Consider the following 27,580-nt stretch of genomic DNA (forward strand, 5'->3'; position numbering starts at 1 on the left):
AAGTACCACATCATGGTACTGATATATGTGACCACTACAAGAAAACCCAAAGTCCATAAATGGTGAAAATCTTTAAGGCATGAATCATTTCTAACATTGATTTTATGTTTATGTGCTTTAGGATGTGCTGAGGAACCCAGAAGTCATACACTTTAACTCCAATGGACACTGCTTCCCACACACAATCTCTAGAGTTCATATGGATAGACTTGACTGGGGTCTGAAGAGAGAAAGGGAGTCCTGGATCCTTCCACCACTGCAGTTCCTGTTTCACAAATCCTAGTACCAGTACCTAGAAATTTAAGGGATGAAGGTGCTGAATCCAACAATTCTTCAAGTACTATTGAATTTTTCTCATGTCTTGTCTAGCATGAGGTATCATATGTATTATTGATGCCATGAGACCTAGAATTTTGTGGAAGTCACTTGCTGAAGCTGCATCTAGAAGATAAAAAGCCAAGAAAATGCTCTGATAAGTTGGAACTTTGTCTTCTGGCAGGAAGGCCATCCTTTTTATTGTGTCAAGCTGACAACCAAGGAAAACAATTTACTGAGAGGGTATGGGTATGAGGAAGGAATATTAAAGGTTCAATTTGAAGCCCAGATGGGAAAGGAGGGATGTGGCCTTGTCTAAGGACTCCACATACCTGGATACAGAATCTGCACAAATCAGCAAGTCATCTACATAAGGAAAAATGTGGATGCTTGAGTTTTTGCAAAAAGCAACCACTGAGGCCAGACAATCTGTAAACACTCAAGGTGTAGTAGACAGCCCAGAGGGTAATGCAGAAAACTGACAATGTAAACCAGACACAGCAAATCTCAAAAATCTCCTGAAACTGTGAGCAATAGGAATATAATGAAAAGCATGCTTGAGATTTAATGTCCCCATGAAAGAGTGGTCGGGATACAATGTTAAGACTGACTGTAAGATGAGAATTTTGAAGTTTTGGAACTTTTACAAAGGTGTTTAGGAAAAACAATCTAGGATGGATATCTAGGAGTGGTCCTCTTTTGGTACCAAAATGATTCTGGAGAAAAAAATCCTTTGGCTTTGTGTATCCCAGGCACTGGTTCTATGACCACTGCTTATACCATGTGATACAGCACTGGAGGAAACAACTCTGTCTGGTCTGGTAGGTGTGGGGAGATTGCCCTAAAAGGTGGAGGATTTTCTATCCACTGCCAAGTGTATTCTCTCTAAATCATTCTCACAACTCATTTGTCTGAGACTATTTGCAGCCAGTTGCAGGGTGGAGAGACAGCTTGGGGGAAGGAGAATGAGAAACAGAAAGGGAAGGAAGGGCTGGAGGGGGACACAGGTGATCTGTGACTCAGCATAGTCATTCCATTATAGGGGCTGATCCTTTTTCAGAAAGGAACCCTTCTTGATTGGTTTCAATTAATTATTCTCCTGCCATTTTCTTATAGATCCCTAATTTTGTTTGCCTGGGATTTTTGTTTGTTCTGCCCGTTGCAAGAAGATGCTGTGTTTGGGAAGAACTTGGGTACATGAAACATCCTAGATACCCCATGAATTAACCCACTTTAATAAAAGAGATGTTAAATAACGGTCCCATGCATAATTCAGATTTTAAGGTGCATCCAAAATATTGGCTTTTAAATCAGAGAAGTTCTGATTACAAAATAAGGCATACAGTCTTAAAACAACAGATGAAGCAATATTTCTTGAGGCAGTATCTGCACATTTAAGCATATCTCTCAAAGCATGTTTCAAAATCTGAGGCAAATTAGAAACAATTTCATTTGTATAAGACTTTTGCTCTGCATGTAAGGATGTAGCAATATAGCAAAATCATCCAAACTGCACGCACAATGTATAATAAATTTCCACATATAGCCTTGATAATTTAACATTCTAAAGGCTACACTACTAGAAAGAGACATCATTTTGCCCTAAATATCTAACAATTTCCCTCTTTATCAGGGGCCACAAGGACTTTTCTTCGGAGCAGGCAATTGGGGAGACCACAGCTGGGTCACTGGTCAAATAAGAAAAGAGATGTATCATATCCAAGAAGGCCTATATTTTCTCTGAGCCTTTTTATGTACTGATAAAATATATACTGGTGCTCTGCAGGCAGCTTTATAAACTTATTCCATGGGAAGTAAGAGATGCAGTTAGCCACAGACATGGGCATCTATAATGTCATATTACCTGCCTAGCTCTGGGTTAGTTCAAAAATGCTCTCAAGCAAAAACATCACTAAGTCTAATAATTATTTGAGGAACACTTGTTTTGGTCTTAACCATTCACTGTCTATAGAATCAGAGTTACTGGACTCAGTGTCAACTAGAAAATCACCATAGTCCTGATCAGATTCCTCCTAATTCAGCTGAACAAGTACTAGAGCCATAGACGGGAACACAACCACCGGAAAGAGCTGTCATGGCCAAGGAAATCACATTAGCCTTATAAACAGCTATAATGTGATTATCACCTGTATGATGAAGCTTCTGGTTCTTTTTCTAGTGAACTTCACTACTAGATAAAATATCTGGGGACACAATATTATGTCTAGCAAAGGGTCTTTTACCCAGCATTACTCCTGCATCTAAAGGATTTGATTCTCCCATACCTACACCAGATACTGGGGCAGCCCCAGAGGATGTGTCTAACCCCCATTCCATACTATGAGACAGAGTTATACTTCAGGAAGAAAGGTAAGTGGTCTGCTGGCCAAGCACTGACACCAACAGAATCATTAACTATAGGCTGAGGCATATTTTTATTTTGTTTTGTTTTTTTTTTTCTTTTCTTTTTAGGTGCAACTGGATTTGATGGGAGTTCATCAGAGATAGGAGCCATCAAATCAGGGGAGCGAACATAAGCTAGAACAACAAACTAACAGTAATAGATAATGTATCACAAAACCACTTAAACGTTTCTAGTAATAAGTATGCCCCCACAGTGCTAAACTCTAACTATTATCACAAAAAGCAGTTTGAATTGTGTTTAGAATTCTGTTACTAACAGAAGCTTAACAATTTGCAGTACACAAAGTCGAAACACCACAGCAACCAATGTGCCAAAGCAGTGGTAAAATTAGATCCACACACAATAACTACATTAAACTGCCATAAAATAAACTTTTAATAGCAATTAAAACTATATTTTCTTGCAAGAGAGAGTAAAATCTCCATAGTTCATCTAAATAACTTAATTCATCGTAAAATTGTGATACAATTTAGGGCACACAGAGAGCAGTCATGCATACAGCAAATAATTATAAATGCTGAACAAATCCAAGTTCTGCAATATTCTGCTGTGAAAAGATAAAAATAAAGCAGAATAAGAACAGTAGAGGCAGGCCTTTAATATCTAACAGCATACATGCACACTGCACTTCTGAGAGAAATACTGAAAGTTTCCTTAAAAACAGTAAAAACAAACATCTGTCAAAGATAGAAGCCAAATAAGTACTGCTATAAGCTGAAATGTCAACAGGAAATACAGTAAACGCTAAAAGAAATAAAATATTAAAATAAATATATTTTATATAAATATAAAAACAGAAAAAGAATAATAATCTAATAATTAAATGAGAGGAAGTTGGGCCCAAATGGGGCTTACCTGAGCAGTAAGCCAAAAAAAATCAGCACTGGATCCTGTGAAGAGTCAGTGGGCTATGTTCTTTGGATGGCAGAAAAAGACTAAATACTCACTTCCTGTAACAGTTGAAGGCTTCCCTCTCAGGACATGCTAAGCCAATCATCTGTCAGAGGAACAGAGAAGGGGTGGAATTTGAGTTTTGAAAGCTGGCCAGTACTGATAACTTAAAATGATACTGAGAAAGTGGGAATAATGAACATGCATCAGTGCACTGCAGTATAATGGAAGTCTACACATGCTTTATTAAATACAGCAGTGTAATCAAAATATCAGCCTGTATACTGCTATGTATCTATGTATATATATATGTGTGTGTGTGTGTGTGTGTGTCTGTGTGTGTGTGTACGTACACACACACACACACACACATATATATATATATATATATATATATATATATATATATATATATATATATATATAAATGCAGATGTGTATGGATATATGGGGATAAAGAATGTGAGTTTGTGGAAAGACATATGCATGGTATCCTGTAGTACAGAGCTACAGAACTCTTGTGGCCCATGGTAAAGCCACGAGTTATATAATAAGTTGCCTGGCCCAACTAGATTAGATATTGGTTGAACAGCAGCAGGAGATACTACTTGACCTTGGTATGGTACAATGCAGGAGCCTTGGTCTGATCACCCGGGTATTCTGTGTCCTGGTTTGTGCCAATGGCTACCACACCGCAGTGTCAGTGACTCAAATGAGTTTGTTAAAGTCAGTAATAAGGCACTGATGGGTTCAACTGATTTTCTGATCCCAATTCAGATTTGGCCAGTCCACTTTGTGCCTTCCAAGCTATAGTATGATCTTAATGTCTATAAACCTAGAAGGAATGACTGAAGCTTACAGTCCATGTAGTATCACACTAGTCTGCCTAGGACAAGCATTAACTGGAAAACAATGTTACAGTAAATGAGGCAGACAGTTTCCAGAGGAAATCTTAATATTTGTCAAGGGAAGTCTCTGCAACAACAAATAAACTAGAGACACTTGTTCCATGTAGTGCTGAGGTTCCATGTAGTGCTGAGGTTGTCCTTCCCAGCCTGCCTCCACTCAGAAAGTTCTGCCTGATGAAGAGTGGACATTGGCTGTTCAGAACTTTGCTACAAAGTATGCCTCAGTCAAACTGGGGATGATACAAAGTGTGCTCCATAAGGCTTAGAAGTTCTTCTTGGAAGTATTCTCTGCCTTGGTGCTGGTGTGAGTTTTCTTTATCTGGAAACAGTGATTTAAGTCTCTTGTTTTTAGCACTGAAACTGCTGCTGGTATGCAAGATCTTTGCCCTAAAGGACATGTAAAGCATTGCATGGAGGTTTTGGGTGTATTCTTTTACCAGATTATACATGCTTTACCCAGGGATACATGCTAGCATATGAGGAATGGTTCCTAAGTTCTGCCACCTCATACCGTAATGTGGCAGGATAATATACTCCAGCACAGGACAGTGAATATGCTTACAAATGAAGAGACTGCAAGTCTTCGGGATGGTACTGTTTGTGAGGGACAACACAACAGTACATTACCACAGGGAAGCAGATCATACAGGGCATTTTGTACTTGGATACGAACAGATAGCTCATACTCATCAACAGATGCTGAGCAACAAATGATACACAGCATAGGAAAACTGTAGGTAATGAGAGAATAATGTGATCTACACATAGAGACTTCACCACAGCTAAGAAGTTATTGGTCTCACAAGTGGTCACACCACTGATGTTGCAACATCTATTGTGGTGTTTGATGATGGTTATTATCAATGAAAGATGCAGATGGGTGCACAGCAGTGGCACACACTTATGCCCTGGTTAACTGGCAGCAATGTATTTGGGGGTAATCTAAGCATCTTTTTAATTTTGAAAGGCATATAAACCACAATAGAATTATCCCTAATACATGCATACTACAAGTGAAATATTCAAAGTAATGTTTGTGATTATGATATCACAAAACATCCTTAAATGAGAAACAGGTTTTACACCTTCAGTTTGTCATCAGTCTGCAATGATACTACAAATATTTTATAAGTTGCTTCACATTATTTTGTCTGGGAACTTATTGGTATTTATAGCTCTTTAATGCCGATGTGCACTGTAGCACCATACAACAGCATATACGATCTTATTCTGACCACAGATGTTTCTAACAGGCCTTATCATGCTAGACATTTCACTGTATACATTAAATACATTTTATATAAAAAGCTCCATAGTCAATATTATTTTCATTGTCACATAATTTGCATGCGGATTTTACTGTGCTGCTTAGCAGTTTTGATCTCCATAATCAGTACGATAGCATATACACAGGCAATGCAAGGGACATTTACACAAGTAAAAATAAATAACATATATAATGCTACTGTTTGTAGGCTCCTCAGTCAATTCAAATTACACACACATAGGCATCAGCATACAGATTTTCATGCAGAAAAACAGAAGCATTTTCTAATATGATACGTTTCAAGCATGCAGTTTCATTGAGCAGAAAAGACCAGGTTGCTCCCACGTTACCACTTAAAAGCAACAAAGCAACTCATCTCTATTGATTTTAGATGGTTAACAAAAAAAAAAGAAAAAAAGAAAACAGATGCATACAAGAAGGGAAACCTGCCCTCCACCTTTCAAGACTTTTTATCTTTTTCAGAACTAACACAATATTTTAACATTTACATGAATCGGTTCAAACTACTCAGATTAAAATAACTCCTGGAAAACGTGTGGAATAATACTGAGCATGTCTGACAATGTAACAGACTATTCTGCAGTACTTCTGCTTACCTTGCATCTTCCAAGTAATTGTTTGGGAAATCCCATGATGCTCCTTGCAGGAAAAGACCCTGGAAGGACATTTGATATTCCTGTGCTTCTTCATCTCTTTGTTCCATATTACTATTTATCTGACAAATGAGGATCACCTGCAAGCAATATGAAAGGTGCAACTGAGAGATGAAGATAGCAGCTTAACAAGTATATCAATCTACATAAGTAATACTTCATGGAAAGCACATAATAAGCTTTGACAACTGTGTTTGCCTAAGAAATAGGTTTTCTAATACTGCTAAGAAACGACTACGTTATATAAAAATTCTAAGAGAATTTTGTTATAATAAATGAAGGCCAAAGACTTTCAAATGGTACATGTAATACTGAGGACCCCACCACCACCACCACCACATCACGGCAGCAGCTAAAGCTACTGTAGCAAAAGGGAAAAAATATTTAAAGTAAATGCTGTCAAAAGGTGTACTATAGCATATTCCTGAAAAAGTCGGGCATGGTAAGCAATTTCTTACATAAATACTTTAGCATACACGCCAGCATTTGAAGCACAGTTGCTAAATTGTAGTCCCACCATAATGTTGATTTTACTATGTAAGGCTGGCATAGTAATCTGGAGGTCTTGGATTTGTGTCCCAAATTAGAGCTACAATTATCTTTTCACTCCTATAATTACAACAATGCCTAAAGAAAGGGATTTCTTTAGTTGTGTGTGTGTGTGAGATGGTATTTTAACCTAGATCAATATGTTGGGGGTTTCCTAACTGAAAAGATAAAGCTCTTAAAGGAAAAATCAATACTTATTTATCCAAGGGCACTTGTTGATCCAGCGACAGTGATGCCAGCACAGTATGTTGGATGTGGTGTGTTCGAATCCCACATGAGACCTAATGTTATCCTTTCACTTGTAAGATCTGAACTGTTCATACAATACCTCTCTAAGTGCATCTAAGCACTGCTATTCAACATAAATAAACATACTTTCATTATACACGTCCAGTGAGTGCTGCCATGACTTTTCACTGGAGTGAACAATGTGCATGGGGAGCTACAGTATTAGAAAGGTATAGGCTGTCAACCTTCTACCATTTTTAGCTGACTGAGGAGGGAGGAGCCAGCAGCATCTCTTACGACAGCCACTTATTTAACTTTTCAGCAGGAAGCAATGTGCATTTGGAATAACAGCATCAGGAAGACTGCTGACAGAGGAAAAATTAGAACCTGACGGAGTGAAGAACCTTTTTCTGATGTTTCTGTGGTGTTTTAGCCATCTCCCCCCAAAGAACCAAGTTCCCCCTAGAGAAGACTGTCTCACACAATCATGGAGCAGTACCTGTAAAGGAGGGACCCAGAAACACAGACCTCAGTTCTAAACCTAACCATATACAGCTGCCACATTACATACTATATAGCAAACCAAACATTCACTATAGTTGTTTAACTGTATGTTTGCTCCTTGTCTCCTCTGGGTGCCAGTAGACTGTAGCTGTGATCTCCAGCCTCACACAAGATGGATGAAATAGTGATGGCCAGTCATTCCACTTGAGTGGTTCCCCCATCTCTCATTTCACTAGTTGAGTTCAGATAATTTAGGGTTTTAACTTTTTCTGACAGCCACCAAGTACAGTATATACTTAAGCTGGCAAGCTATTCCCTTTATTTCTAACCCGACCATTATAATTTCTGAGGATGCACCAGTGTCAGTAGCTAATTATGATATGCTGCAGTAAGATTATGGTCACTATAGTATATGTGAGATGAAATGCATGCACGTGCACATATGTTAACCCATGCCTCCCAGTGGGAGTGCACCCATGATGCTCAAAGTAGTAAATCGGCTTTGACTCCAAGTACTTATTAAATATTACCAATGTAGCGCTACACTGTGCAGAAACACAACAAACTGGCAAGGGAGATGGCTCATGTGTATAACAGACAGTTTTTTAATAAAGCATCACAATTTAGTGAAAAAGTGTGAAAAAGAAATTGTGCTTTATCAGATGTGAAAATAGCATTATGGACAAAAGCAGAAGCAAATAAAATACAAAATATGAAGTAAAAATATTTGCATTGGGGGTTTAGCCAACATGGCAATGGAGTAGCAGCATATTGCTGAAGCTCTACAAATTTTTAATACTCATGAAAAATTTTTGCAAAACAACTTAAAATTAGTTCTGTTGTGTGCCTGACAATTTCCATACAGAAAGGGCTGAATGCCAATATCCACAAATATCAATAAGTAAATAAATAAATAATACAGTGCAAATATTTTTATAATAAGGCTTACTGTTAAGTTTATGAACCAACCTAATTAGTCTACTTGTTAAAACTAGTGCAACTAAAACTCAGAAAAGTCTTCGATTTATCATTTTATATTATTTGTTTATGGTTGTTTTTATTAAAGGTTTACAATTTTAACATGCTGGCAGTGGTCATGGAGGTTGGACCATTTTTTCTGTTTTTATCAGAGGTCGGTATATTTTCCTTAAATTTTAGTGAATTAAAATTAAGCTAAAATAATTATTGCATTGCTGTTCCCTCACTGGGAATGAAGTCCATATGCTTCAAACTACACATGCTTTTCAACTTACAAGCCTGACAACTCTCTGAAGAGGATATCTCATACAGGGTACATGCTTTCAGACATGTGACAGAGTAATGTGAAGGAAATGTATCTATCTCTTACAGTAACTGTGAGGCTGCTGCTTTAAAAAAAAAAAAAAAAACTCAAAAAACTCTTGTAGCTAGTAGCTCAAACACACTTCTCAGAAAGCATAAACTGTAAGATTGTATTTTGAATAAAGAAAGAAAGTGATACGGGAGGGAAAAAGGAAAGGATAAGCTAGTAATTTTATGTCCAGATGATGACAGAAGTATATTCCGCAGCAAGGCTAGCCAACATGCGGTGTAAACCTTGGCTCTAGATGATTGTCACTGTTAAAGTCACACCCTGACCCCATGTACAGAAATGGGAAAAAGGGGTTGTGGATGGATGGATGACAGCAATATACTAAAAAAAGGACAGTCGGTATATGTATATAGTCATACCTCTCAACTGTTCTTCATTTATTACAATGTTTTTGCTTTATGTATGATGTGTTTCTCGTAGATGTTTTGTTTTTGATTTTTTAGCAGTCTGCTGGTAGTTATTGCTTTTCACTTGATATCATTCAAAGGCCACATAAAATTAACCTCTTACTCTAGTGAATATCTAGATCACCAAAAAAAGCAATAATCCAGCAATGCATAGCAACAAACAAACACCAGTAACCAAACCATAAGGAGCTGAATCCCAGAAACAAAATTGCAATGAAGTTAATGTTCAAAACTTTTATTTGATCTAATTTATAGCATTCCTCCTAAAACAAACAAGGACTTTATCAGAAATAAATAATAGTGTACTGATACAATTTAATTATCTATATTCCACTTTAAATATATTCGACCCAGCCATTGGGGATGCACAACCCAGTGCATTTCTTTGTGCGGGTCCCAAGTCCGGATAAATGGGGAGGGTTGCGTCAGGAAGGGCATCCGGGGTAAAATTTTGCCAAATTATACATGCAGACAAAAGTACACATATACATACCGGATCATTCGAGACCTGGGTTAACAATGACTGCCACCAGTACTGTTGGCCAACAGGGTGCTGGCGGAAATTGGGCTACTGTTGGCCGAAGGAGGAGAAGAGGCGGAAGGCATGGCCGAAGGCAGGTAAAGGCTAGCACTGTGATATTGAGGGTCAGAACTTCGAATGTTGGCAGTATGACTGGTATAGGGAGAGAGCTAGCTGATAAGATGGACTGAAGGAAGGTTGGTATATTGTGTGTGCAAGGGACCAGATGGAAGGGGAGCAAGTCCTGGTGTATTGGAGGTGGGTTCAAATTGTTTTATCATGGTGTGGATGGGAGGAGAAATGGCATAGGCATTATCCTGAAAAAACAGTATGCAAAGAGTGTTTTGGAGGTGAAAAGAGTGTTGGATAGAGTGATGTTTATGAAGTTGGAAATTGATGGTGTAATGAAGAATGTTGTTAGTGCATATGCTCCACAAGTTGGGTGTGCGATGGATGAGAAAGAAGAATTTTGGAGTGAGTTGGATGAAGTGGTGATGACTGTACCCAAGGTTGAGAGACTGGTGATTGGAGCAGATTTCAATGGGCATGTTGATGAAGGGCACAAAGGGGATGAGGAAGTGATGGGTAGGTATGGTGTTAAGCAAAGGAATGCAGAAGGTCAGATGGTAGTGGATTTTGTGAAAAGGATGGACATTGCTGTGTTGAATACGTATTTTAACAAGTGGGAGGAGTATAGGGTGACATACAACAGTGGAGGTAGATGCACACAGGTGGATTATATCTTATGTAGAAGGGCCAGTCTAAAGGAGATTGGAGACTGTAAAGAGGTGGCAGGAGAAAGTGTAGTTAGGCAGCATAGGATGGTGGTTTGTAGGATGACACTGGTGATCAAGAAGATGATGATGAGTGTGAGGGCAGCACCAAGGATTAAATGGTGGAAATTGAAAAATGGTAATTGTGAGGTGATGTTCAGGGAAGAGTTAAGATAGGCACTGGGTGGCAGTGAAGAGTTACCGAATAGCTGGGTAACTACAGGAGAGCTAGTATGAGAGACGGATAGAAAGGTGCTTGGTGTGACATCTGGAAAGAGGAAGGAGGACAAGGAGACTTGGTGGTGGAATGAAGAAGTACAGGAGAGTATACAGAGAAAGAGGTTGGCGGAAAAGAAGTGGGATTGTCAGCGAGATGAAGAAAGTAGACAAGAGTATAAGGAGATGAGGTACATGGCAAAGAGAGAGGTGGTGAAGGCTAAGGATAAGGTGTATGATGAGTTGTATAAAAGGTTGGACACTAAAGAGGGAGAAAAAGACCTGTACCGATTGGCTAGACAGAGGGACCAAGCTAGTAAAGATGTGCAGCAGGTAAGGGTGATAAAGGATAATGAGGGAAACATACTCACAAGTGAGGAGAGTGTGTGGAGCAGATGGAAAGAGTACTTTGAGGGGCTGATGAATGAAGAAAATGAGAGGGAGAGAAGGTTGGATGATGTGGGGATAGTGAAACATGAAGTGCAGTGGATTAGCAAGGAGGAAGTAAGGATGGCTATGAAGAGGATGAAGAACGGAAAGGCTGTTGGTCCAGATGACATAATTGTGGAAGCATGGAGGTGTTTAGGTGAAATGGCAGTGGAGTTTTTAACTGGATTGTTTAATGAAATCTTGGAAAGTGAGAGGATGCCTAAAGAATGGAGAAAAGTGTTTTGGTACCGATTTTTAAGAATAAGGGTGATGTGCAGAGCTGTAGTAATTACAGAGGGATTAAATTGATCAGTCACAGCATGAAGTTATGGGAAAGAGTAGTGGAAGCTAGGTTAAGAAGGGAGGTGATGATTAGTGATCAGCAGTATGGTTTCATGCCAGGAAAGAGCACTACAGATACAATGTTTGCTCTGAGAATGTTGATGGAGAAGTACAGTTAATGTCAGAAGGAGTTGCATTGTGTCTTTGTGGACTTAGAGAAAGCATATGACAGGGTGCCTAGAGAGGAGTTGTGGTATTGTATGAGGGAGTTGGGAGTGTCAGAGAAGTATGTAAGAGTGGTACAGGATATGTACGAGGGTAGGGTGACAGCGGTGAGGTCTGTGGTGGGAGTGACGGATGCGTTTAAGGTGGAGGTGGGATTACATCAAGGTTCAGCTCTGAGCCCTTTCTTATTTGTAATGGTGGTGAACAGGTTGACAGACGAGATCAGACAGGAGTTCCCGTGGACTATGATGTTTGCAGATTACATTGTGATCTGTAGTGAGAGTAGGGAACAGGTGAAGGAGACCCTGGAGAGGTGGAGATATGCTCTAGAGAGAAGAGGAATGAAGGTCAGCAGGACTAAGACAGAATATATGTGTGTGAATGAGCGGGAGGATATGGGGAATGGTGAGGATGCAGGGAGTAGAGGTGGCAAAGGTGGATGAGTTTAAATACTTGGGATCAACAGTTCAGAGTAATGGTGAGTGTGGAAGAGAGGTGAAGAAGAGAGTACAGGCAGGATGGAGTGGGTGGAGAAGAGTGTCTGGAGTGATTTGTGACAGATGTGTACCGGTAAGAGTGAAAGGGAAGGTCTACAAGAGGATAGTGAGACCAGCAATGTTATATGGGTTGGAGACAGTGGCATTGACAAAAAGGCAGGAGTCAGAGGTTGACGTAGCAGAGTTGAAGATGTTAAGATTTGCACTGGGTGTGATGAGGATGGACAGGATTAGGAATAAGTATATTAGAGGGTCAGCCTAGGTTGGAAGGTTTGGAGACAAAGCCAGAGAGGCAAGATTACGTTGGTTTGGACATGAGCTGAGGAGGGATGCAGAGTATATTGGGAAAAAGATGCTAAGGATGAAGCTGCCAGGTAACAGGAAAAGAGGAAGGCCTAAGATAAGGTTTATGGATGTGGTGAGAGTGGACATGCAGGTGGTTGGTGTGACAGAGCAAGATGCAGAGGACAGGAAGAAATGGAAACAGTTGATCTACTGTGGCGACCCCTGACGGGAGCAGCCGAATGAAGAAGAAGATTCCACTTTAAATATATTTACATTCAGCTAATCCAGGAACTTAGCCCATTAAAAGAAAAAAAATCAATATTTTAATTAGACCAAATAAAAACAAATCACTCAAATAAATGAAATAATTCAGCTTAAATAGGTTCATATGTGGAAATATGAAATTCAGTTAAGAACTGCAAATAAGTCATAAATTAACAAAAAGCTCATATTAAAAAGATAGCTATTACACACACACACATACAGTGGATATAAAAACTGTACACACCCCTGTTAAAATGCCAGGTTTTTGTGATATAAAAAAATGACACCACAGTAAATCATTCCAAAATGTTTCCCACCTTTAATGTGAACAATAACCTGTATAATTCAATTGAAAAACAAATAAATCTGTTAGGGCAAAAAATATAAAAAATAACAAATGTACAAATAAGCTGGTTGCATAAGTGTGCGCACCCTTAAACTAATACTTTGTTGAAGCACCTTTTTATTTAATTACAGCATTCAGTCTTCTTGGGTACAACACCTGCTATCAATTAAAGAGACTGATTAACCCCAAATAAAGTTCAGCTGTCCTAATAGGATTTTCCTGACATTTACTCAGTTGCCTGATACAGCAGAAGCCATGGTTCACAGAGAGCTTACAAAGCATCAAAGGGATCTCATTGTTGAAAGGTATCAGTCAGAAGATGGTACAAAAAATTTCCACATCATTGGATATACCATGGAACACAGTGAAGACAGTCATTAAAAACTGGAGAAAATATGGGACAACAGTGACATTGCAAAGAACTGGACGTTTCTCCAAAACTGATGAAAAGACAAGCTGAAAACTGGTCAGGTAGGCTGCCAAGAGACCTACAGCAACACTGAAGGAGCTGCAGGAATTTCTGGCAAGTACTGGTTGTGTATTACAAGTGACAATAATCTCCCATATTTTCCATATGTTTGGGCTATGGCATAGGGTTGCAGGAGGGAACCCTTTTCTTACACAGAAAAGCATCCAGACCTGGCTAAAATTTGCAAAACAATACAGCAAGTCTTCCAAAAGCATGTGGGAAAGTTTATTATGGTCTGATGAGACCAAGTTTGAACTTGTTGTCCACAATTCCAAAAGGTATGTTAGGCACAAAAACAACACTTTGTATCACCAATAGAACACCATCCCCGCGGTGAAGCATGGTGGTGGCAGTATCATGCTTTGGGGTTGCTTTTCTTCAGCTGGAACTGGGGCTTTAGTCAAAGTGGAGGGAATTCTGAACAGTTCCAAATACCAGTCACTTTTAGCCCAAAACCTTCAGGCATCTGCTAGAAAGCTGAAGATGTAGAGAAATTTCACCTGTCAACATGACAATGACCCTAAGCATGCAGCCAGATCAAAAGAAGAATGGCTTCACCAGAAGAAAATTAAAGTTTTGGAATGGCCCAGCAAGAGCCCAGAACTAAATTCAATAGAAAATCTGTGGGCTGACATGAAGAGGGCTGTGCACAAGAGATGCCCTCGTAATCTGACAGATTTGGAATGCTTTTGCAAGGAAGAGTGGGCAACTATTGCTAAGACAAGATGTGCCATGCTGATAGACTCCTACTCAAGAAGACTGAATGCTGTAATTAAATCAAAATGTGTTTCAAAAAAGATTAGTTTAAGGGTGTGAACACTTATGCAACCAGCTTACTGTACACTTTTTATTTTTTATATTTTTCCCCTAACAGATTTATTTGTTTTTCAATTGAATTGTACAGGTTATAGGTCACATTAAAGGTGGGAAACGTTTTAAAATGATTTATTGTGGTCTCATTTTTCTATATCACAAAAACCTTGCATTTTAACAGGGGTGTGTACACTTTTTATATCCACTGTATATATATATATATATATATATATATATATATATATATATATGTGTGTATGTGTTTGTGTTTGTGTGTGTATATAGTACGTATGTATGTGCACATATATATATATATATATATATATATATATATATATATATATATATATACATATACACACACACACACACATATATATATATATATATATATATACATATATAGATATATATATGGATTCACTTTATAATCCCGAAATCCTGAAATATCGAATTTCAGAATTTCGAGATCATAAAGCCAAAACCTGACAATCCCAAAACCCCAGAAGCACGAATTTTAAAACCGCAAACACTACACTAACCATGCACCAAACATAGACACAGCTTCCCCCAACACACAAACAATCAAACCTACAATACGCTGTGCCCCCACACTCCCCCCCACTTAATTATACTAACTCCACGGTTGCACTACACAGACAAATACACAAAAACACCATCATACAAGCTACAGTCCCTTCACACACACAGATCACAGTAACCAAACACATTGACACACAGTAAAGCCCCTAACCAAAACCCTTAAACATAAATACTTACCTGAACTTCCAGCTATCCCTTCACACAGTGCAACACCAGAAGCGCTACTTCAAAATGTCTGTACTTTGAGATTTTGAAATTTGTGCTTCTGGGGTTTCGAACTTTTGAGCTTTCGGGTTTATAATCTCAGGATTCTGAAATTTAGTATTTCAGAATTTTGGGATTATAAAGGGTTCCCATAAATATACATATATATATATATATATATATATATATATATATATATATATATATATATATGGATCTACCTCATAACAACGACAAATGGAAACACTGACAATGAAATCACCGACACCGCAACACCGACAGTTGAAAAACATGAAAGTTCACATGCCTGACAAACCACAATCTCGACAGTCAACAAAACAAAACAAATCCATTTCTGAAAAGCACACACACAACACAAGCACACCAAAATCCTTACAAACCTACACTAAACCTTACATACACAACTATCTATGCACTAATCTTAACCCAAACCCTATCCCTAAGGTCTATCACTATCACACACTTACCTTACCCGCACCCTAACCCTAAAGTCCGTCACTATTGCACACTTACCTTACCCACACCCTAACCCTACAGACTGTCACTGATGCACACTTACCTTACCCACACCCTAACCCTAAAGTCCATCACTATTGCATACTTACACATTTACGCTCATTTCGCATGTTGGTGTTTTCAGAGTCGGGATTCCGAACTGTCGATGTTGTCAGTCTTCCGGTGTCATTCTTCGCGTTGTCAGCATTTTCAGCTTTCGTTGTTCTCAGATAAATCCATATAACTATATATATATATATATATATATATATATATATATATATATATATATATATATATATAGGTCCACTTCTAAATCTTGAAAGCTCATAATTTCAAAATTCAAAATACTGAGTTCAAAATCTTGAAAGTTCAAAATACCAAAAACTCAAAATACTGAAATTCATAATATCGAAAAAACTACAGGATACCAACAATTACTATACTCCACCAGAAGTACATAGAGAAACAAATAAAGTTATGTTGTAGTATAGCAAATTAAAAAGGAACACGACAAAGGTTACAACAGGCAGTCATGAAGCACGTAATGGTAAGTTTGCCATTTTCTTCTGTGGAGTGCAATCTCGGAGTTGATATATTTAAGTAGCAGTGGGTGTTGGGGGGGTGCAGGGGAGTTTGCCCGCCTGCTTATCATTAGAGAAGAGTAATATGTTTTGTTATGTAGTTGTACTGAAATATCATAAGTGTTGGTGTACTCTGTTTTATCAATATTATGAAATTCAGTATTTTGAGTTTTCCGTATTTTGAACTTTCAAGATTTTGGACTCAGTATTTTGAATTTTGAGATTATACGCTTTCAAGATTTAGAAGTGGACCAATATATATATATATATATATATATATATATATATATATATATATATATATATATATATATATAGTTTTACCTTTACAAAGTTGGAATTTGACATTCCGGGAATGTTGAATGTTTTCGAAACACCTGACATTTCTGGATGTCTCCAAACAACATTATTCAGGGGGATAAGCCGACCTGCACCCCCCACATACCCTGCTAATTTAATATATTAACTCGCACTATAGTGAGGGAAGGGGTACATGTTCCGATCCCAACTGTAGTGCGATCTCCACTCAGAATGCCAAGTCCACATGAGCAAATGCACACTGGCATTCCCTCATTTGTGATTTTGGCAATTCATAGTTCATTATTATGAACTTTTGAAATCGTACTTTTGCACATCTGACCATCGCAGATGTACACTTCAACCTTATATATATATATATATATATATATATATATATATATATATATATAAAATATATATATACATAGATATACATAGATAAACTACAGGAAAAACTTAGCCAAGCTAGAGTTTTTACTGTGTGATATCTTAAATCCCCTGTCAGACAGGGCATCAAGTATTTCAACTATATGGCTTATAAATGTCCATGATTTTTTTACTTTTTCTTAAGTCTATGTGGATACATCCAAGCCAGTTAAGTCAAACACCACTTGCTGTGGACATGAATGTTTCCACTTTCTTATGAATGTTTCAGCAGAGCATAGTGGAACGTCTGGCTATATTATAGAAACAAAAGTTTATAACATGGTGTATATGCATAACAATTAAGGTATCTGCAAAATATCCAAAATAACATCCAAAGCAAAGGGTAAAGAGGTTACACAGACAAACCAATTAGTTTAAACTACAAGAAAAACCTAGCCAAGCTAGAGTTTTCACTGTGTGATACCTTAAACCTCCTGTAAGAGAGGCCTTTGGGATATATGCAAATGACCCCTTAAGGACATCAAGTGTTTCATCAATATGGCTTATGAATGTCCATGACTTTTTACTTTTTCAAGTCTTTGTGGATACATTCAGGCCAGTAAAGGCAAACCCCACTAGATCTGGACATGCATGTTTGATGATGGGAATTATAGATTTGTTAATTATCTGCTCCAGGTTTATTTCTGATTTATTTGCATTTCAATGATAATAAAGATGATAACTGATTACATCTTAGATACTATTCTTATGTTTTAGGCATGCAAAAACTACTGATATGATATTTATCCCAAACGATTTCATCTCTAAACTTGGTTTGTTTAAAATAATATCAGTTAATGTATCAGATCATAAAGACCTTCTTTTTAAACTATTGTTAAAGTTTAAAAAAACTACTATGTTCTAGAATTAAAGTTAATGATTTTAAGAAATAGATTTTAGATGAAATAAACACTTTTTTGAATTCAATAATTATGACAGCACAAATAAAACCATCCTTTGAAATAAAATGAAATCTATATCTAATCTATATATATATATATATATATATATATATATATATATATATATATATATATATATATATATATATATAGACAGAGACAGATAGATATAGATATAGATCTTTCTATAGAGAGCAAAGCAAATCAGAAATGTACACTACTGATCAACAGAAGTTTCATAATGACTAACCAAAACAAACATCAACACACAAAGGGCAAAAATTTTTTTTTTTTTTTTTGCAGGAGGCAAGTTCTGTTGTATCCCCACACCCTCACTAATTATAAATACCAACTCTGAGCAAGAACTAGCAAAGGAAGAATTATTCTACTTCCCACTGTAGAGAGATCTAACACATAAAAATCCTGGCAGGCAGAAAAACAGTCTAAAGTGGAATATGTTAATAGCTACTGCACCCATATATCTATCTATCTATCTATCTATCTATCTATCTATCTATCTATCTATCTATCTATCTATGTATCTGTGTGTCTGTATCATAAATAAATATAATGATATTCTGCATAAATTAAATACAGATAAATGTAAAATACATAAGGGGACTTTTTTGATATGGTGAAAACATTGGATTCCTATCACAAAATCGAATGTTGTGAACGCCGAATACCGGAAGGCCAAACTTAGTAGTTCGAAAGTTGAGAATGTCGAAGCCGTGGAAACCTGAATTCTTTCCCAGAAAAAGAATTCATTTGGGCGTTTCTGCGGCTTTGGCATTTTCGGACCGGGCCAAGGTAAGTGTACGAATGGGTAGTGACAGACTTTAGGGTTAGGGCGCGGGTCAGGTAAGTGTGCGATAGTGACAGACTTTAGGGTTATGGCATGGGTCAGGTAAGTGTGCTGTAGTGACGGACTTTAGGGTTAGGGCTGGGTTAAGGATAGTGCATAGATAGTGGTGTATGTTAGGTTTAGTGTAGGTTTTGAAGGTGTTTGTGTGATTGTGTTATGTGTGTGTTTTTCGGAACAGCAAATTTTTTCCCAGGGAAAAAAATTGCTGTTTTGAAGTGTCGATGTTATCCGAATTCGATCTTCCAAATTCAAACTTATGGTGTTCGACATTTTGGAAGTTCGATTTCATGATATAGACCCGAAAACATTAAACAATAGATACAAACAGATCTTGGAGCATAAGAAGCAAATAAATTTAGAAAAATGAAAATTCTCTTTCTATAGTACTAACCCTAAGAGATTACATAAATTAGTTAATAAAGCTAAAATGCTAAATATGTTCAACAAGATTAATTACATTAAATGTTTACACAATAATAAAAAAATGTAACAGACTTAGAAGATATTTTAGAAAAGATTAAAATCTGCTATGGGAGAATTAATAAAGACAATACATTACAGATAATGATCAAATGAAATCATTCTTTAGTAATGTATTAATAACTTGGCAGACAGTAGGAAATAATTGTTACTAAAACTGAGAAAATGAAAAGAAAATAAATTCCCTTATAGAATGGTAAATATCTGAAATGTACAAACTGCTTCCCTCCAAAGAAATAAGCTTAATAACAGCCATATATATCAATGTTAATAATAATAATAATAATAATAATAATAATATTCTTATATTGTGCAGGTACTTATTAACTATAGAAATACTAAAACAGGATAAAGGTCCAAGTGATTGTTTTACTTATCAGTTGATCACATTATTAATAATAAGTTTAACATATTGTCTCAGTGTTTGCAGATTCATTGAGAAACAGTTTTCCTAGGCTAACAGCTGAAGATCAGTATGGATGCATTATTAACAGACAACTTTTATGAAAGTATAAGAAGAATAATGACATTGATTATGTTAATGATATTAGTACTTGTGAAGAGCTAGTGATATTTAGTGTTGATACTGAAAACGCGTTCGACATTGTACATTGGGAGTACTTCTTTTTAATTTTGAAAAATGCAATTTTCCTCAATCATTTATTAACTTGTTTAAAGTATTATACTAAGGTAAAAAATATCTGTTAAAATATGTCAGTTTCTTTCAGAAACCAAATGTGCATGTTAAGAAAGGTGTATCTGTACATTTATATGTTGTTTCCACATATAAAGATATGTATATTTTTGAATGGCAATTTATGCTGGGTGAATTGGCTGTTATTATGTACTGCTTATTTTAGTGTAATTGGTGCTACTAGACTTGAAATGATTAATTTGGCCTGTCCATTTTATGTGTATGCCATGTGATGTTTTAGGCATTATTTAACTGTGCTCCAAGTTATTGTACATCTAATACTGATGAAAGCTATGTTTAACATATTGGGTAAAAGTGTATAATATCTTATGAAACATATCTAATTTTCCTAATTGACTGTTGATTTTTTTTGCAGTGGTTTAGTAAAGTAACTCTTACGGATATTCAGAAAGGTAAGAGACAAGGATATCCTCTGTCACATATGCATTTTGATTTAGGTAGAGAAAGTTTAGGTATTATTCGAAAATAACCAAGAAGTTAAATGTTTTTAAACAGATAATCAATATCCTCAAGAAAGCCTGGTGTTTGACGATATTGTATTAATATTCACTGATATGGTAACTTTCTTTAGATGTGATCAAAGTGCAATTTTGAAATTTAGAGATGTAAATTATTTAAAATGTATTAGTAAGAAAAGCAAATGTGTGACTCTGAATCTCAAAAAAAGACTATAAAATAAAACTTAAGGAAGTTATAATACAAATGCTAAGGAGGAAATAAATAACTTCGGAATAAAACCAAAAAAAAAAAAAATCAATCAAATTATATATGCAAACAATATAAAACAATTACTAAACAGAATAGATTTTTTTTACATTTGAAGATAAGTTAACATTGATTAAAATGATTTTATTATGAAAGATTCTATATTTTATTAAAAAAAGCTCTGTTATACAATAAAAAGCAATATTAAAAAGACAGCAAGAATGTTGTTTACTTTGTTGATGGCATCCAAATAAGCCAAGGATAACTTACCAAAATCATAGAAGTGCTAAAAGAGAATTAGGATGTATTGATGTAGAAACATGTGTAACTGCTTCTAGTATTACAATATTTTATAATATATAATATTATATAATGGTTAAGCATTAAATATAATGCAACACTAGGGAAAATACATTTGAATTTCTGTAACAGAATTAGATTCAAAATACTTAGATTAAATGATTCAATAGATACATTTTAATTAATATAAATTATTTTCATAACAATACACACATGTTTTTAAATCACATTATATGTATTTCATATATATGTGTGTGTTTAATAACTTATTTTATTGTAGTTTATCTGCTTTTTTATAAATATAAGATTTTTGGAAACTGGCAACAAAAATAAAATGTTAAACCAGAAGGGGGTCAAACTATTTTATCCTGATATAATTATATAAAGGGGAACAATGTTAAAACTATTGAAAAAAAAATGGGAGAATTCAACATATTTAGCATGGGCTGGCTTAGTCTACAAATAGTAAAAGTTGTTATTTTAAGTAAAATGCAAGGTCTTAGTACGTCTGTCTTAAAGGAATATCAAAAATATCTGGAATTTATTGAAACAATAACATATTTTGGTTATATAAATAAATTTATATCATCAAATAGACTCCAAGATAAATGCACTATAGGGAGGCATTGGAAATCTGTATTTACATATGTAGAAGCAAGCTTTAAAAGTAAATAAAGCACTTATACTAAAATCCATAATATTTACAAGTTTGCCAAAATGCATTAGAAAATAGGTGACCTGTACATCAGCACCCTGACTGCAGAATGAATGTTCTCCATCAGGATGTTAATTTACAGGTAATGCCTGCTGAAAATCAAGTTCACCACTTCACAGCAGCATATTAAGCTTGGAGTGAAAGAAAGCAAATGGCCATCATTATTTTGCACTGCTCATTCAGTGTAAAAAAAAAAAAACTAGAAAAGTATGTGCATGTCTATGTATGTGTGTGCCAGTATATGTAAGCATGGAAGTGAGAGTGAGCTCAATCAAGACATTATTTTACACTCACTAGAAACCACTTATGTTGTTTAGTAAGTGTAAAATTAAAAGAAACATATGAAAAAAAGTGTGTGTGTGTGTGTGTGTGTGTGTGTGTGCTTAAGTTTCTGTCTGCATCTGTGAGTGTATGCATGCTTGCTTGCTTGAAAGTAGAAGTGTGTGTTTGTTTGTGTGTGTATGTGTGTGAGAGTGTGAAGAGAGAGCAATCAAGCATTGGCAGCAGCAACAGTTATGAGGTTTGCATACCCCTTCACCTCTTAGCTCAAGATATCTGAATAAAGTCTAAAATAAATGGGGGAAAAAAGGCTCAAAATAGGATCATATTTAAAATACTGCTCTTATAAAATTACATAGTTGCTTAATAACTGGATTTGTGTTAGTTTGCATTTAATGAAGTGCAAGTGTGTGTGTGTGTGTGTGTGTGTGTGTGTGTGTGTGTGTGTGCGAGCAAAAAACAGAGAGAGAATGAGATTGATATACCACTGGAAGCAGCAGTTAAGAGGCTTGCATACCTTTCCACCCCTTAGCTCAAGAATAAAAGGTCAAAAATAGGAACAGATTTTAAAAACTGCTCTTATAAAATTAGAAAGTTACTTGAACAACAGGATTTGTGTTAGCATACATCTTCTGAAGAAAATACATCTGAAACTCAAATGTATGTCATTATTTAGTAACTTCAGTTGGGTCTCTATTACAACGTCAAGCTCACAGGAGTCCGAATGTTGTAATATCAAACCCAAATGTTCGAAATACGAAAATAGCAAAGCCACAGCACACCGATTTTTTTCCCAGCGTAAAAAATCAGTGGGCCATTTTTGAGGCTTTGTTATTTCCTCCACTGTGGTGCAATCTCAGAGTTGGTATATTTAAGTAGAAGGGTGTGTAGGGCAAAGACCTCCACATTAATTCAAGTTTAAAGTGTGAGTAGTTTTTTTTTTTTTTTTTTTTTTTTTGTACCAGAACAGCGATTTTTTTTCCCTGGGAAAAAAATCCCTGTTCTCTGTTTTCATAATTCTTGGGTTTCAAACTTCATAGTTCGATATTACATTGATTGAACTCCTCTGAGTTCGACTATGTAATATAGACCCACTTCAGTTCCCAATGACTGGAAAAAAACAGACATTTTCGGAATAAGGCAGCCAAAAAAAAATAAATTAAATATCTGGATAGCTTTTGAAAATGTTATACTTTGGATGTAAAATACTTTCTCCAGCACCATTTACATATACTACAGCAAGTTTAAAATATTAGGCAGAGGAACCATTTTACATAAAAAAAAAAAAAAAAAATATATATATATATATATATATATATATATATATATATATATATATATATATAGAGTAATATAAAAAAGTATGTAAAGGTCAGTACAAACAGCCCATTCCCTAAGCACAATAATGCAATCCAGGGTGTGTTTTACTGTGCAAATAACACCTTTTCAGGTGTGTAGAGGCCTCTGCCTGCCTAACTACTTCATTAGATCTAACACGAGAAAGCAAGTGATGTCTGAGCTGTTATTGCCTGGAAATACACAACATTACAATTATCTCATTTAAAGAAAGAATGAGCATTACTTTTCCTGCACACACACACACACACACACACACACATATATATATATATATATATATATATATATATATATATATATATATATATATATATATATATATATATATATATAAGAAATATTCAAAAGCAACTGTTTTAAGACTAAGGTAGAAGGAAGGCTGAACGAGACTTGTGACACTACCATTGCAATAGTACTAATGTTGTCTATGCCAGTGTTTGCAAAACATGTAATGCATTTTATATAGGCAGAACTAACTACAAATTATTGAAATGTATTCAGGAACATGGCATTGTCATAAGGAAACATGATCTTAATGCATTAAGTAAGCATAATACTCATATTGGCTTTGATTTATTTAAGTGCTTTGTTCTCAAAAAGGTTGAAATGTTTGTTGGGGATGTCAATACTTACCTAGAAGTTAAAAAAACTTAAATGGCAGCTTCTGCTGAATGCAGAAGCAGCACCAGGCATAAATGACAATCTGAACTTGAAATGTGCTCTCTCCAGTGGTTCAAGTAATCACACCTTCTTTTGCTTACACTGTTTTACTATTGGGTAACATGTTTTTTCTAAGGCTGACATTGATTAAATTATACCTTGATTTAAATATTGCAAGGTCTCTACATTGCATTTTTCACTACTGTTACATCATTTTTTTCTGAGGAAGTCCAGAAACTGAATAACGGATGAAAGTGCACAAACAAGTGTCGTTCCACCTTCCTTCTTTACCTTAGTCTTAAAACAGTTGCTTTTCAATACTTCTTAATTCTTTTTACTGTGTTTTATATATATATATATATATATATATATATATATATATATATATATATATATATATATATATATATATATATATATATATACATACACACACACACATTGGAAGCTCGACCTTTCAAAACTTTGAACTTCATTTGGTCGAGACCATAACATCAAAGTTTTTGATGGGACTTTTGCTTTCTTATAAAAAGGTTATGGGGCAATAATCACTGAGGCTACTGAGCAGAAGTACTGTCAGAAGGCATTTTTGCATTGTACTAGCTATAATGAGGTCTGCATTGGTGGTGCTGTGGTAGCGTTGTCGCCTCACAGTAAGACGTTGTCCTGTTCGATTCTCAGCTAGAGCGTCTTCTGCATGGAGACATGTGTGAATGGGCATACCTTCATTGAAGGTTGTGCGTCAGGGCCGGCAACTCGGCATGTAAAAATCTACTGCCAGTCATTAGCAGACCTGACTTCCGCTGTGGCGACCCCTAACCGGGAAAAGCCGAAAGACTCACCAACTAGCTATAATGAGGTCCAGAGTTGTGTGTTTAGCTAAGAGGTTGTCTGGTCAAGTAACCTGTTTTACAATTTGATTTAAGGAATACTGCTTTAGGTAGTTGTCTAATGAAGAAGATTTGGGACCAGAGCCATTAATATTAAAGTCACCTAGCTGGATCATAATTTTGGGTACTTCTAATGGGAAGATGTGCTATATGACATTTCCAAATGGTATAATGGAAAATGGAGGAGGTATATAGATACTGGGTACATTAAGTTTTGTGTTTTTTCTCAGTAGTAGTTTTCAAAGTACCCAGTTTGGGCTTTTATTATTCTGAGCATTAGCTTTTCTTATCGCTTTACTTCTAGGAGAGAGCATTCTTTAATCATAATAACTACACCACCACCTGATGTTTTTCCATGTTGCATTTCACTATAAATGGTATATCTGGAAGTAATGCAAGATGATGGTTAGAATTAATCAGTTAGGCCTTTCTTGGCAGAAGCAAACTTCTAATGAATGCCATTTATTGTTTATACTGGCAAAATTGCTGCTTGCAATTTTAATGATTTTTTTTATTGAGGTGGATCTAAGATTTGGAGGTTGTACTGCTGGGAAGAAGGGAATGGATTTTGTAGGATGGCTTCACATGGAATCAGTGCACCCATATTACATGTTTGGCAGAACACTATCAGATATCAAACATATACATGCCTATTTGCAAGGTTAAACTCTAATAATGATAGTATAAATCCTAAAATATAGAACATACTGCTATGTGGCATATTCTGTTCTTTCAGTATTTTCTACAAAATCTCTTTGCAGCATGATGGACAATCATACGCCAGAGATTAATAACAATTGGCAAAAAGTAACTGATACTGGTAACTTGGAAAATAAGCCTTACTTGTGGAATTACATGTTAAACAATCACATATAAAGCACTGTCCCCTTAGTTAACTCAACACAGGAGATAACCTGACCCTCATCAGCTAACTTGTAGGCTAGACATCAATGCATGTACACTGGGATGTATGTTTTACCATCTACAAAGCTTCATGAATGGGCACAAATGTAAAGTGGTGAGATGTACACTCTTACACTAACCAGTACTTGCATCTACTTGTGAAATGTGAGCTGTTATTCCTTTTCCAGCCATTTTGTGACTGAATGGTATGGTCAGCATCATTAAAAGGGCTCTAAAGTTGATGCTTTGGGACTAAAATATTATCACCTACTGTTTACTGTGGTTCTGGATGTTCTCACACATACTAGGGTATTAATTAAATCTGAATCCCCTATGTTGAGGTAACTAAAGGGTGGCACAAGACTTAGCCCCAAATGAGTAGATGACAACTTCACTGGCCCTGGCATCTGAAATGCAACTGCTCTCACACATGGGTTGGATACTGGGTCTCCAACTCTTCTGCCATCTATGGATTCATGCACGGCATTCTGCCTGACAGTGCCAATCACTTCAATTCACATTCTCAACTCTGGGAATTGTATAAGTAATGACAGTTCCAGTAGCACTACAAGTATGGATTAAACTGATGAAACCTTGCAGGATCCAAACTACTAAATGGCTACAGCTTAGAGAAATAATTATGCTTTGTTTAAATTTGACAACATCAAGGTGCTATATTCAGAAGAAAGAGAACAAAAGTGGCTATTTATGTGTGTATTAGCAATGTGGCATGGCAGATAAAACTCAGAAAATTTGTCAAATGTTAACACAGCAAGTACCATAATGTCCAATACATTTCTTCAAAGCAAATGGAATGTGACTATGAGGAGACAACAGCAAGGGACAACAAATACATTTGAAGGACCGCTAATGCATGGTAAAAGAAGTAGGACCACAACATGGTTAACAACCCTCTCAGAGCAGCTATGTATTTGGTTAGGTAATGGTTCATCTCTGACATCAGTTTTTGTAAGCTCCAACAAAGGAATAGAGGATCCTAGGAAAATGGTTGTGAAGTGGAAATAATTACAAGGCAAAAGATAACACCCACATTTGATAATAATGATATTTAAGAATTCAGAGGGAAGGAAAGACCCCTCTTAAAATGTAAGAAAACTCAAAGAAAACATTCAAGCATGGATATCTGTGCCCAGAAGTAGGCCATACACACATGTGATTTTGACGACAGTCTGGTGACTGTGTTTCTTCACATGGAGTCCTGCTGTTACACACCACACCCCAAACATTAGGTACTGCAGATAAATATGTTACTATATTGATTAGTCAATTATGCATTTGTTAATACCTAAAAAACGTAGCCTTGTATTGGAGTACCTTACTTTCAAACCTTGTATTCAAATTAAGCATTAAAACTCCTTTCTTACAATGTCATGCCAATGACTGTGATGTTCCCCTGTACAACACAAACATTTTTCAGAGTTACTGACATGAAAACATACCAGAGGGATTAGCTAGTGTTTAGTGTCATTATAGGCCCACATGCACTAGATACATTTTAATCTGGAAACACAGCGA

The 27,580-nt window shown here is 36.1% G+C and overlaps 1 protein-coding gene across 1 annotated transcript in view; it reads right to left on the minus strand.

Annotated features, from left to right (window-relative positions):
• LOC122787923 (dynein beta chain, flagellar outer arm-like) overlaps window positions 1-27,580 on the minus strand; it is a 5,188,001-nt gene that overhangs the window by 347,179 nt on the left and 4,813,242 nt on the right. The window contains exon 96 of the mRNA XM_044054850.1: window positions 6,424-6,560. Coding sequence (XP_043910785.1) covers window positions 6,424-6,560 — 137 coding nt within the window. The remainder of the gene's footprint in view (window positions 1-6,423; window positions 6,561-27,580) is intronic.

This window comes from Protopterus annectens, chromosome 13.part0 (genome assembly GCF_019279795.1).
Source record: "Protopterus annectens isolate FY-2018-M chromosome 13.part0, PAN1.0, whole genome shotgun sequence".
NCBI classification, from domain to species: domain Eukaryota; kingdom Metazoa; phylum Chordata; order Ceratodontiformes; family Protopteridae; genus Protopterus; species Protopterus annectens.